The 13,187-nt window shown below is 36.4% G+C and overlaps 1 protein-coding gene across 1 annotated transcript in view; it reads right to left on the bottom strand.

Annotated features, from left to right (window-relative positions):
* LOC135072426 (ATP-binding cassette sub-family G member 1-like) overlaps positions 1–13,187 on the bottom strand; it is a 31,948-nt gene that overhangs the window by 7,107 nt on the left and 11,654 nt on the right. Inside the window, exons 2-3 of the mRNA XM_063966326.1 lie at positions 7,872–8,056; positions 479–787 (exon numbers count right to left, since the gene is read on the bottom strand). Coding sequence (XP_063822396.1) covers positions 479–787; positions 7,872–8,056 — 494 coding nt within the window. The remainder of the gene's footprint in view (positions 1–478; positions 788–7,871; positions 8,057–13,187) is intronic.

Raw genomic sequence — 13,187 nt, 5'->3', positions numbered from 1 at the left:
TTTTGGCTTCCAAAACTAATTCGTCAGTTCAGTGACGTAGAAATAGCGAAGGTAGCTCACGTGAATGATGTTGGAAAGAGTGAAATGCTACAAATTGTTTATTAACAATAATAAACTTTTCAAATTAAATCTCTGAAGTGTAACACTTTGGAAATGTTAAAAACGTACTATTTTTGTTCTAGAATTCCTAGCGGTGGAAAATTAACAGATGTTTTGTATTCAAGACAAGATGCTACATTTTTTGTCTAAATGTATTGGAATAAAATTATAATGAATCAGTAAGTACCTACCTACCACGAGAATTATAAAAATGTAACGTAACAAAATGCTCATAATTTTTTGGCATGATCTTAAAGGAAATTATTTACGTCACACCAACCTACTGAGCTACCGTGGGTGGTTTACACCCTTCTATACCCAAGGTGGTCTCTGAAAATTTGTAATGTATAGGATTCTTAGAATATGAAGTAAAACTTACTTGTATCCAGCTAAAATGTTCATAAGGGTACTTTTCCCCGCTCCCGAAGGTCCCATAATGGCCGTCAGTTCTCCAGACCGGAATGTACCGTTGATGCATTTGAGGAGGGCTTTGTACCCCCTCTTTCTGCCTTCGCTCACTGAGTACGAGAGGTCAGAAAATTCGATGTCGACTGGAGGTCTTTTGGGGAGATGTGTGAGGGTCGCCATGGGTTTCTTCTGGTCACCGTAGCCGTTAGGGATCTTGGGCACCAGGCCTGTCATGGCTGCTGTGCCCGCGCCGCCATTGCAGAGGTTCATTTGAGAGCCACTGGAATAGAGAAAAGTGTTGTATTATTATCATGAAAAATAAAGAAACGATGTTCAAAGGAGTCAGAGCGATGTAGGGGAGTCCTAGGTAGAGTTGTAACAGAGGAGAGTTATGATATTGTCGATTTTTTAGAAATTATTAACTACTAGCGAGCTCGTAACAGTGCGCGTGAAAAAACGTTCAAGTCTCAATTCGAAACGTTCAAGATTCTGATACTTCTTCTTCTTTTCGTGTCGACAACAAACCTACACAGTGTCAGCCCAAAACTCCGCAAGAGTGGCGTTGTCAGTAGCACTCATCAAATCCTCCTGAGTGCAGTTGCTTGGGCACTCAGGGCATGACATCAGGTGCTGACATTCTGATACTGATAGCTAATAAGTTTCCAAAAATCGACAATGTCATAACTCTCCTCGGTCTCCTCTACATACAAGGATGCACGATCTAATCCAGAATTACAAGAAGATTTCAGCTTGTTAACTACCAAGCGTTAATTGGAGATTCTACTAGCCTGTTAGTATTCAGAAACTATGCCTCAAGTAAATCTGTGAGCTTGTGGTTCTATCACTGAACCAATTCTGAAATTCAACCAATCACAGACTTCAATCTACGCTGGAGTTTCAATAGTTCTGAGCATGGTTCAAGAATACGGGGAATAACGTTTTATCTCACACATTTATGATCTTTATCTTCTAAGAATAGTCACTGACTCAACTCTAAGTCATGAAAACTAACGTCTTAACAACTAAATAGATGTGTCAATGTCGACTAAAATAGCTAACGTAAATACTTCTACAGACAATTTAGTGGGGTCATTAAACAAACGCAAAAAGATACTGTAACGTATTATATTGTTCATTCAACATCGGAAAAGTAAACTATTATTTCCCAGCCTACATTATACCTAATCAATATGTAGAGCATGGATGTGAAATTCTGCAGACTTGGATAAGTTACGATTACATTTTTTCACGTTGAAAGTGACAACGATACATGATTCTGTTGTGTTACTGACTATTGTTTTATTTTTATTTGCATAGAGGTCAATCTATTAAAATTATTTGTAAGCGGGTAATCTCTGGTGCTTAAGTTCTAATTCTAAGAATTCTATCACTGATGGATGCCAAATATCATCAACTTTCACCCCGACATCACTCGGAGCTCTTTTATGTAGAGTACATAATTGAAATCAATAATATTTGGAACCATGAGGAAAGGCAAGACTTAATACTTATACTTTTATAGAAACCTCCGACCTCCTCCAACCTCTGTTATTGCCTAACTTGTATACCAATATCGATTACATCACGGCCCTACGATTTATTATCACTGTGTGTACGCAACACTTTATTTTGTTGATTTTAGTATCTTTCTTAAGGGCCACATCAGAACCTGTTTTGGTGACAATTGTTCTTGATTTTAGTATCTTTCTTAAGGGCCAAATGATAACCTGTTTTGGTGACGTAGAAAGTTGTTCTAGCAAGTGTATTCTGATATTGCAAATGGTGCCTTGACATTATCTACAGCACCATGTGAAAGTAACACAATCAAAAGTCGGATTTCCTGGAATTTAAATCACAATTTCTCGTAAAAATCACTATTCCAAGAATTCAAAGACATCAAAGTCCAGTCATATTTACCGGAAGTCAGCTTTGAAATCTAGAAGTCACAAAAATGAAAACGAAAGCAATCACGACTACTCTCTTCCGCTTCTTATACACTGCCAAAGGATTCTTTTATTTTTAGCCCAAAGGTTAACTGAAAGAGAATGACTGGGTTCAATGGCATTAAATTCGCCTTACGTACCAACTTTGTGGAATTAAATAATAAATAAATAAAAATCAATACACAGTTAAAAAGTTATTACATAAACTAAGAATTTCAAAGCCTCTTTAGGCAAACTGCTTCACTCTAATTGTTCATTAGAGATAACACTTGGACAGATGCTGTAGTACATCGGTATGGCGCTGCGCCAGCGCCCGGGATGTTACGCCACGGAATGTTTTACTACTAGCGATAATCGAGACCTATGGCTTCAATATTGTTGACCTACTTCTGGAATGGACTGGAGTAGGCTTTGGTGTTATTGTTGATGCTTGTGACACGTGTATGTAAATTAAGGATATTATTTTTATATCAGTCCCAATTGTACTTAAGGGGTGTAAATATAGCCTATAATGGAGCGAAGAGTGATCAAACCCTAAAAGAAGCCTTATACTTCATTATCCTGAAAAGTTTATTATATTTCACAAATACAGGAGAAGTGCATTCAGACCACAAGTGTCTTTCTTTATAGACACTTCCTGTATTGTGAAATGAGAACATAATTAGGCAGACCAAGAAACCCACTTCTTCGTTGCACGACAGAGCTTCTTATAAATCATAATCACATTGTGCAAACAGCGAGTTTCTCAACAGCAAAAAGGCTGGAAGACTTTCATGTAGTTCGTCCTATTAAACAAAGGTAAAAAGTGTTTTAGGAGCTCGATATTTATACAATTTATGTAGTTATTGTAAACCTTATAAATGTCACTTCACTGAATATGTTTTCAGCTGAAAAACAGCGAATGTAACAAAAAACACAGTATTACTTTCAAGGGACCCGGCTAAATATAGGCTTTTGACATTGAAACAGTATCGGCATGCTTAGCGAAGGTTGTTTTCTTCTAACCTAGACAGTCACTTGAATAATAAACTTATTTTTGAAATAGTCTTTGTTGTTGTTTTGAAAGAACATAATCCGTAAATGTTTTAAATGGACACAAATCCCGAGACATTCCATGCCAAAGGATAATAAATTATAACAAGGAGGGTAAAAAGAAGAGCTTTTATTTTCGTACAAAATAATCTATAATAACGTCTTAAAGTAAGTAGACACAGTTTTCTATTCTTCTTCTTCTTTTCGTGTCGACAACAAACCTACACAGTGTCAGCCCAAAACTCTGCCACAAGAGTGGCGCTGTCAGTAGTTTTCTATTACTTTATGTGTTTTGAGATTCATAAACGTATTTCTAGAAAAAAGCTATCACTTTTTTGTTAAATTACTGAAGCATTAGAAATTCGTCTCTAATACAAATATTACTGAAGCGTTTGATGTTGTGTCATAAATATTTTTATTTAAATTTAATCATCTCATATAATAAGAGATTGCAATGATTAAAAAAAGAAAGATGAAAGCGTTTAGGAATTCAAGTAATGTACCTAGTTAACAACTCTGAAACATCTACTCCCTGAATTAAAGGGGACTCACCCAGGGCACAGTACTATTCCCTTTTCTTTATAAAATCATCCCATTAGTGGGGTATCATTCCATGCTAATACAAACCTTGCCGTACATTAATGGATTAGCTTAGGTGTGGTCAATGGAAAAGCTTTAGCGAAAATATCGATCTCAGCTCTATTATTAGAAGGCCCTTACAATGTTACTTGTTTGCATCTTTTTAGCATGCTAAAGTCTCTTGTTAAAATTATACTTAGCTACATAATCAATCAGGTTAGCAATTTTAGAATACTGAAATTCCTGATCAAATACGGTGTATGAAATGAAACAAGATTATAATATATCAAATACCCGAATACGCGTAGAAGTAATCTTATAAAAATAATAAATCTTAACAATAAATCGATTTGAGATTTTGTAAGTGTAACATTATTACGCAAACGAAAAATTTTATCCGTTTTCTGCCGTTCGTGTAATTTTTCTGTCTTTTGATCCTAGATAACACCTACCTTACAAATCCTACAGAAGTATTCCCTAGTAATATGTCTTAGTTACTTTATCGCAAATAACATTCTGTATTTATTTGACACTAGCTCTCCGCCCGCGGCTTCGCGCGTTGACTACAATATTATCTACATATTTTACGGAACCCTATTTTTTTCCAAAATAAAATTTAGCCTATGTTACTCGCGGATAATGTAGCTTTCGAATGGTGAAAGAATTTTTAAAAACGGTCCAGTAGTTTTTGAGCCTATTCATTACAACCAAACAAACAAACAAACAAAGTTATCCTCTTTATAATATTAGTGTAGAAGTGTAGACAAGCATCATAATTCTTAGCAGATTTTCTCCGAATAAAACAAACCACTTTCTTGCTGAGTGAGATTTCTTTCCAATGTTCAAGACGAAGCCTTATCGATGACATATTTGTTACCTTCCTAATATAGGCTATGTAATTGGATTGAATCGACATTACGCAGAGTGTTTGTCCGTCGGTTATTATGGTTTGATGAAAGTAAATATTATACTAATGCTAGACTTTATTGTCTTGTAATTAACTAGATTTTATAACTACAGTAAACAGTTATGCATATCAGACTACTTTTGGCAAAATGTCACCTTTTACAATTACAGAAGTTACCACACTATTTACCTTCATATGACGTCACTCGTACAAAAATAGATTTAACCTTTTGTGCTCGTACCTACTAAAGTATAAATAAATTAGCTTAACTGTTGTTGTAGGGAATTGACACCAATGAACTCTCCATTTGTTTACCCAGTTCGGTCAACATTTACGTAATTCTTATGTCTACAAAATAAAAATATAATAAATAAAAATAAATATCTTTGGACAATCTCACACAGCGCCATCTAGCCCCAAAGTAAGCAATTAATATGCTTGTGTTATGGGTGCTAGCTTAACGGATATACTACTTATATACTTTTTTTTTTTTAAATACATACATATTATACATAGTAACACCCAGACCCGTCACAGAAATTAAAATTCATCATTTCAATTTCTGCCCGGCCGGGAATCGAACCCGGGACCTCTCGGCATAGTAGTCCGTTCTGAACCACTACACCAAACGGCCGACAAAATGGCTATTACTATTTACTTGAGGTACTATTACTTACGAAGAAGGTACATTTAACCATCATACTCGTGTACTATTTATGTAATAGCTAAATGCTGGACTCGGAGGCAAATTGTAACATCAGCGATCACAATAGATGGAAACAGATCGCAGCGATACTAGGACTTAATTGCGCCACTTTTTATCATCATCAAGTCAACAAATATCTCACTGCATGAGCAAAACCCTCTCTAATTTACTAGGAGCAAATGCAGGATTGGCCTACGCTAGAAAGTTTTCGAGTAAGGTTTGTTCCCATTTACCCCTACGGGCTTGCCACCAGAGTGGTGATTGGCAATAAATAAATAGCGTTTATATTCCCATCTGCCCCTTGCTCAAATAAAAAAACACCAAGATACCTTCGTACACGACTTGACTAACAAATGTATAATCATCGACATTACTTACGTCAGTCTACGGTATCGATAACACTTGCAAATTGGATGAAACAAAACGGGACCGGATGGTAAATGACGTCACATGCAGGTAACGGTACCGCGAGGTAATGCGTGATCTTTTATACATAGAAACATTTATTTTGCATTTTGCTTACTACTAAAGTAATTTTAAAAAAACTTCCGTGCGTTCGTCTAAAGGTTTGCGATGGCGATGGCGATCAGTAGAAATCAGTAGGATCGCCATTGCCATCGCGCACGTTAGCTGCAGCTCAGCTCAGTTGGAACCAGATAAAACTCGCAGAAACAACAATCATACCTAAACTCCCGTGCTGTCTCTAATTGTAATTAAGTGAACTTAGTTTAATATATTTAAACTAAGTTTATAGTTTTAGAGACAGCACGGGACGGAACAGAGCCTAACATTCAAGAAGTAGTCATTTCGCTTCACCTCCAAGTTTGGTACCTACGTCCTACCAAGTTTCGACTTCTGCGACTTTTTCGAATCGATATTTTGGTTGTGAGCGTTGAGACAATGACTTCAAGACAAGTTTATAAAATTTATAAATTAATGCTCACAAAAGATACTTATACACGAACATTAGTTTCGGTATGTCGACTAAGTTGGAACAAATACGCCCCGTTATTTTTGGTGGCGATTATTATACAAACGGAAAAGTAACTTTATGTAAATGAGACCGAGTGCGTGACGGGCGCCCATTAAATTAGAATTTCATTGTCGCCAGGGAAAGCTTATTTAATTATTTCTTTCTAATTGTATTACGGCATCGCAGGACAATGACAAATAATGTCACACGTTAACGTAAACACATCACTCGTGTTTGTAATAAATCATTATTATAACACTTACGGAAGTGTACTACTCGTAGATGAACATCCGAAGTTTTCAAATAATATTTTTCCATCACATCATACCATTTAATTTCAAGTAAAGTGGATAAACTTTATTTGAATTTGAAAACCACTGGAAAATGTTTAGAAGTCTCAATAAAAGAATACCTTCAAAATAGCTGAAAATGTGATTAGGGATCTAAAATAAACCGAAGCAGCGTTGATCTATGTATAGCAAGAGGGTCGATGACATCACTAAGGTGATGCAGTTTAAACGGACATACAAATCAATTTGACTTGGACAAGGCAGAGGGAATTTTAGCCAATTTTTGCTCAATTTAAACTGCTTTTTGGTGAGGTCATTTTCGTTTTATTTTATTCATTTGGAGACTAGCGGTCCAATTTAGAGTTTCAAAAGTTTAAGGAATGGCCTTCACTAAAACTAAACTTCGCAATGGAGTTCTATCTACGCAGGGATGTGGTCTATCAACAACAATAACTTCAGAACGGATTAGGCTATTTAGGAAGCTTATAGTTATTTGAACGTAGATATAGTTTAGAAAGGATTTTCGAAAATTCATAGGGAAACGGGAGTCCAAGTGTATGGAGGAAAAAGAGCTTGTAGTCCACGCAGACCAAGCTGAAAGATAAGTATTCTTCTATTTTCCCACTCTTCAAACGTCCTTTTTCATTAGAACAGTTATCAACGGGATTGCTACCATATACTTTTTATTTACGAGCCTCTGATATTGAAGAAAGATCCGCACTGTTGCAAGCGCTATGATCACATGATCATGGTCCTTTTTCAGTTCGTTCGTTTCAGCCAAATGACGTCTAGACTGGATAAAGGTCTCCCTAACCCAAGGATTTACATAACGACCGGTTGCGCTGCCCGCATCCAGACTTCCCGCGACCTTCACCAGATCGTCGGTCCACCTAGTTTTTCAGTAAGTATTTGCGTTAAAAAGAAGGTCCCTTACCCCATCAGCTGTCCATTGTTGAGCTGCTCAGCCACCGGCGGGCTCTTGGCCTGCGAGAACAGCACCTTGTCTGTGATCTCGCCGCGGGAGCCGCGACCCATCAGAGGCAGGTGGATCTGGGTGCCTTTGGACTCCATCTTTAGGCCGGGCGTCATCGCTGCATTCGCATCGTGTGATAGGTAGCCCTGGAAGGAAAGGATCTTGGTTATTGCAAACGTAAAGGAAGCCTAAAATGTCCTCACTGCACGGCCCATGTCTCACTTCGAATGTAGCCAAATGCGGATTGATGGAACGGCGAGTGTAAGGTAAACAAGTGGTTTAAAACTTAGAAAGTTTGTAACTATACCATAACCCAAGGCAAGCAAGGCATAGGTCTCAATTTCAACTATGAGGGGTGGCTGACACGTTTCAGATTGGTGGAGGTATGTTTATAATTATAAGGTAAGTCGCCACCGTTATCAGTCACAAGTTGCTTGCCTCTGACTGTAGGGGAGACCGAAGAGAGTTGTAACATTGTAGATTTTTGGAAACCTTGCAACAGCGCGTATTTGTTAGCTCGAGACTTGGAACTAAAAAACGCGCACTGCAAAAACGTGATTTCCAAAATACGAAGACGCTTGTGACAAATGCCACTTGTGGCATTATAATCGAGAGACAACAGACAACAAATATCAAAAGACAAAAATTTTCCAGTGGGTTTTTAACTAGAATGAACTTTATTAATGTGTTGTCAACTATACTTATTAACTTTGACACAATGATCTTGACAACGATAGGTTGTTTTACGCATGTTAATAAGTAGGTACCTACCTACAGTCATACATAAAGAAAACAAGTAACCTACCTCACATGTTCCTCGTTTGTTACTACATACATAAGATACATTTTTTGAACAATAAAGAATTTAGCAGATTTTTTTATTGACACGTCGTGTGTCTAACGGTTTACGAGTATGTGCAAGGAATAAAAGGTCAACTCTTTTATTTTTTGTTTTTGTGTCGAACAGCTAGGTACTTCTTAGTGATAACTTTCAGCGAGGTAGAGTCACCATACAAAATATTAAAATTCCGCAAATAATTATTGTTAACCTTTTTAACTAAAGATGTAAGGCTAACATAATCAGTCTTTCTTTTAAACAGTCGATGTTCAACTGTCATTCAGTCAGTCTCGATGGCAAGCAGAACTGAGGTTCATTGAAATAAACGAAGCACCGGCATCATTTTTTGTCCCTGAGATGCGACCAATCATTAAAACAACCATTATTTTTAGAATGAATATCCGGGTTATTGACCTTGTGACAGGTTATTGAACCTTCTTTGTTCACTTGACTGTAATTTCATTTGATATCGTACCTTGTAATATAAGGTCCTGAAAACATTGGCTGTAATTTGGGAAAAGAGCTAAGGAAAAGGATCTTCCTTCGGGATTCAATAAAACTGTTCGAAATGTCACTTTTAACAAGTTACTTTTAGTTACTTACTATTTCTTCAGCTCTACCGATAACTAACTGCTCTCATAATAGATAGAATTCATTCATCATCTAATAACATCATAATTTTCAATAAAACCACAAAACTGACATTATGAGTGTACCTACGACAAGTTTCAAAACTACGCAAGCATTCTAAAATTATGCACAAAATTCTAATTAAAACTCGAAAAACCTAAAACAACAATGGCACAACCTAAAATCTTTTCAGCATCAAAAATCTTAAAAGCATGAAATCAAAACACCAACGCATACCCCAGTTATCCCTAAAGGCCATAAAGTACGACCCAAATTAGAACAATTTAAATAACTTTAACAAAAGTCTTAATTCAGTCTCTGACGAGCCGCCCACGTTCCAAAGTTGAACCTGTTTTGACTGAGTTCGACAAAATGTTTATTTAACTGTCATTTTATTTCCAAATCGCACTGACAATAATACTCGTATATTTATACGATGTGCCGTCGTCTGTTTGTATTTACAAACAGACGACGGCACATCAATTTAAAAACTAGGATATAATAAGAGCGAGTTACATAAGAACCTTCTTTTAACCAACTCTATATTTTTACATTTAGCCTACGAGTATTATGTGAGTTGTAGTCCAATTAGTTAATCACAACTACCTAATACCTAACAAAGACCTTATTTTTGTTACAGTGCTTTGTTGGAAAGCAACCCAAAAATTCTAGGCACTATTTTCGCCTACGGGCGGGTTTTTGTTTCGCTTTGTAAAACATTCAGACAGTTTTTTCTGGGGCAGTGGAAGCCTTAGTTTTTTCGACTGAAACTACTGCTGTGGTATAGGTGGGAGTTAGGTTTTGCACCCACACAAAGCTTGGTAAAAGCAATACGTAATAGTTCAAACGACTATGAACTAATCGAAGCTTAGCCCCGGACTGGGAGGCCTGAGACCGCAGTGTAGGCGGGAATCACGGGGTTGTAGAGTCGAAAGTTTTGTCCGGATTCCCGTTATTTCTCCCAATAAAGACGAATGACGAAGCACTGTGGTTATTTTAATATTTACGCCCACGTTTTGCCACAAAAACAGGTTAGATTTTTACCAAGTTAAAAGGACGAAGGAAATCCAAAAAATGATCCTTGTACTCCGTCTTCTGCCTTGAGTGAGAGACTGTTGTAGTTAGGCTTTTTAAGTAGGTATCCCTAGTTTTTAGCGTCCATTCCTAGGGTAAGGTTGTGAAATATCAGTGCCCGCAGATAAGTGTCGCCCGAAAATACTAAAAAAATATAGACTAGACATATTTTTTCAGTGTTGTCGGACGACTGGTCACGTCAAACCTATTATACAGGATTAGGAACAGAAATGTTGATCCTGAAAATTTGTTAGTTAAACTGATGCGATTGGATAAGCTGTTCTTTATGAATGAGATGTTTTTCACAGCGTCAGTAAACTTATTTAAATTTGAAATTGTTGTAAACACTTTTTAAATTGAGTAAATATTACGAATACAATGGATTACCTACAACGGTACATACTCATACCTAAAGATCCTAAAATAAACATGACACATAATTTGTAAACTGTGTCACTTCATTTTCTTTATGAGTCATTTATGACCCAAATTGTAAAAGCAAAGTGTACTGCACTTGTACGAGTGTATTTTTTCATTTGCGCGATAATATCTTTAACAGTTGCTTGTAAACTATTTACTTATGTACAAATAGTGAATATTTTAACATTATAGTGCTAGGCGTGAATATTTTATAACATTTACATACTCATAAATACAAACATTCAATGGAAAAATACTTACCAACATTGCATTATTGGTAAAAAAATTACAACCATAATTTTAGCTTGTCATCTTCAAGACAAAAACATTATTATTATTTTAGATAATGTTGCTAACAGATGTAACAATTCAATTTGCATTAATTTATTATGTAAATGATCCTTAGGGGAGACCGAGGTAAGTAGAAACAGAGGAGAGCAATTGTGACATTGTTAATTTTTCGGAACTTATTACTTAAGTGAACTCGAAAATGCGCGATTTTTAGTTCAAGTCTCGAACTACCAAATGTGCGCTGTTGCGAGCTCGCTGATGTTACAGGTTTCCAAAAATCGACAATGTCACAACTCTCCTCTGTTACAACCACCTCAGTCTCCCCTACTTTATCTTACTCTTCATTTTTATGTAAATTACTAGCTTTCCGCCCGCGGCTTCGCCCGCGTGGAATTTTGTCTGTCACAGAAAGACTTTATCGCGCGCGTCCCTGTTTCAAAAACCGGGATAAAAACTATCCTATGTTCTTTCCCGGGACTCAAACTATCTCTATGCCAAATTTCATCAAAATCGGTTGCGAGGTTTAAGCGGGAAAGCGTAACAGACAGACAGACAGACAGAGTTACTTTCGCATTTATAATATTAAGTTGGGATTACAATCCTACTGAAACAGAGATTTACTCTTATTAAATCTGTTCGAAAAGTAAACGAAGATGGATAATGGCCGTCTGAACAATGAGCAAAGGACAGCTATTGTCTAGTACCGTCGACACTTCTTCAAACAACTCAACAACATTTTCAGAACAACTCTGTCAATTTATTGAGAAAAACTTTTCCTAATTGACTCTATCCGACTGATTTGATCGACGTTTTATCAATTCAATTGTTTTTTTCTTTATTATACCTACTAAATGTGTACTGTGATATTGTGAATAATGGGAGTAAAGACTGAAGAAGATGTTAGCAATTTTTCTCGATATGTAAAGTCAACTTTACTATCTTTGTTTTGTTTGATGTGAAACAATTTTTCAGGTTTCCTATCCTGATTGTAATGCTAGAAATTATGTACCTAATTAGATGATGTATAGAAGTAGATGCTATTAATTATTATTGAAAAGAACAAGTAGAAGGTTTTGTAAAAGATTAATGGATGCTGACATTTCAACTACATTAAACAAGAAAGATTTGTCTTTTGTTTTCGTTTAGTCAGCGGAAAAGCATCTTATTGACTGTTAATATTTCTCACCAGATGACAGCTAGTTATATAACCTCATGCTAAACACAGTGGCATCTTATGTAGTTTTCATTGAGTGCTATTTTGCAACGAGAATGTAGTCTAATGTTACTTCTGACGGTAGACATGGGTCTATCTAATCCATCTTCATGGGTCGAGAGCAGGATCGGCGTAATGCGGGCCAAAGCTTGTTTAGGCTTTAAGGGTCCTTAATGAAGGCCTGGGCGGCTCTCATTAGGGGAACCGTATGTGCGAGGAGTATTTTTCGTTCCTTCGAATAAACTGGGTCAATTTACTTGACGAGTATTTCGTGTCATGTGAAAATTAATTAGTTAAAAGTTGAAGAAAAATTAAAGCGTTAAATATTTTTCTATTCTTTCACTCAAAGTCAGAATACTCTTCATTATATCTACTAACATATCCAAGTACTACGACAGTATGTGTACGTTTGTCTTAGCCAGATCATCATCTTCAGTTAGCCATTATAAGACTATTTTAACGTTAACCTTAATCTGCATTAATTTAGCCATATATTTGTTTCAACAAATCTCTGCACTGATTTGATTCTGAAAATTCATAGGCCATTTCACCGACCGACATCGACGCAAAAAAGGCCGATAGTAATATTTTACGATCAAGTTACGAAGTCCGATCGTTCTAACTTCGTTATTTCACACCAACGCGCTCAGTCTGAAATATTCGATGCTTTACTTCCAAAAATAAACGGGGGTCGCCCACTAGCACATCAGACTATACATTTTTAATGCAAAATCACTTCTATTACAACGACATAAAATGCCATAGTGTGAGCTTGATATGCCCTCCAACAATACAGTAAAGATTAGTAGGT

Source organism: Ostrinia nubilalis, chromosome 6 (assembly GCF_963855985.1).
Source record: "Ostrinia nubilalis chromosome 6, ilOstNubi1.1, whole genome shotgun sequence".
NCBI classification, from domain to species: Eukaryota; Metazoa; Arthropoda; class Insecta; order Lepidoptera; family Crambidae; genus Ostrinia; species Ostrinia nubilalis.
This window is presented reverse-complemented; position numbering and strand designations above follow the sequence as displayed.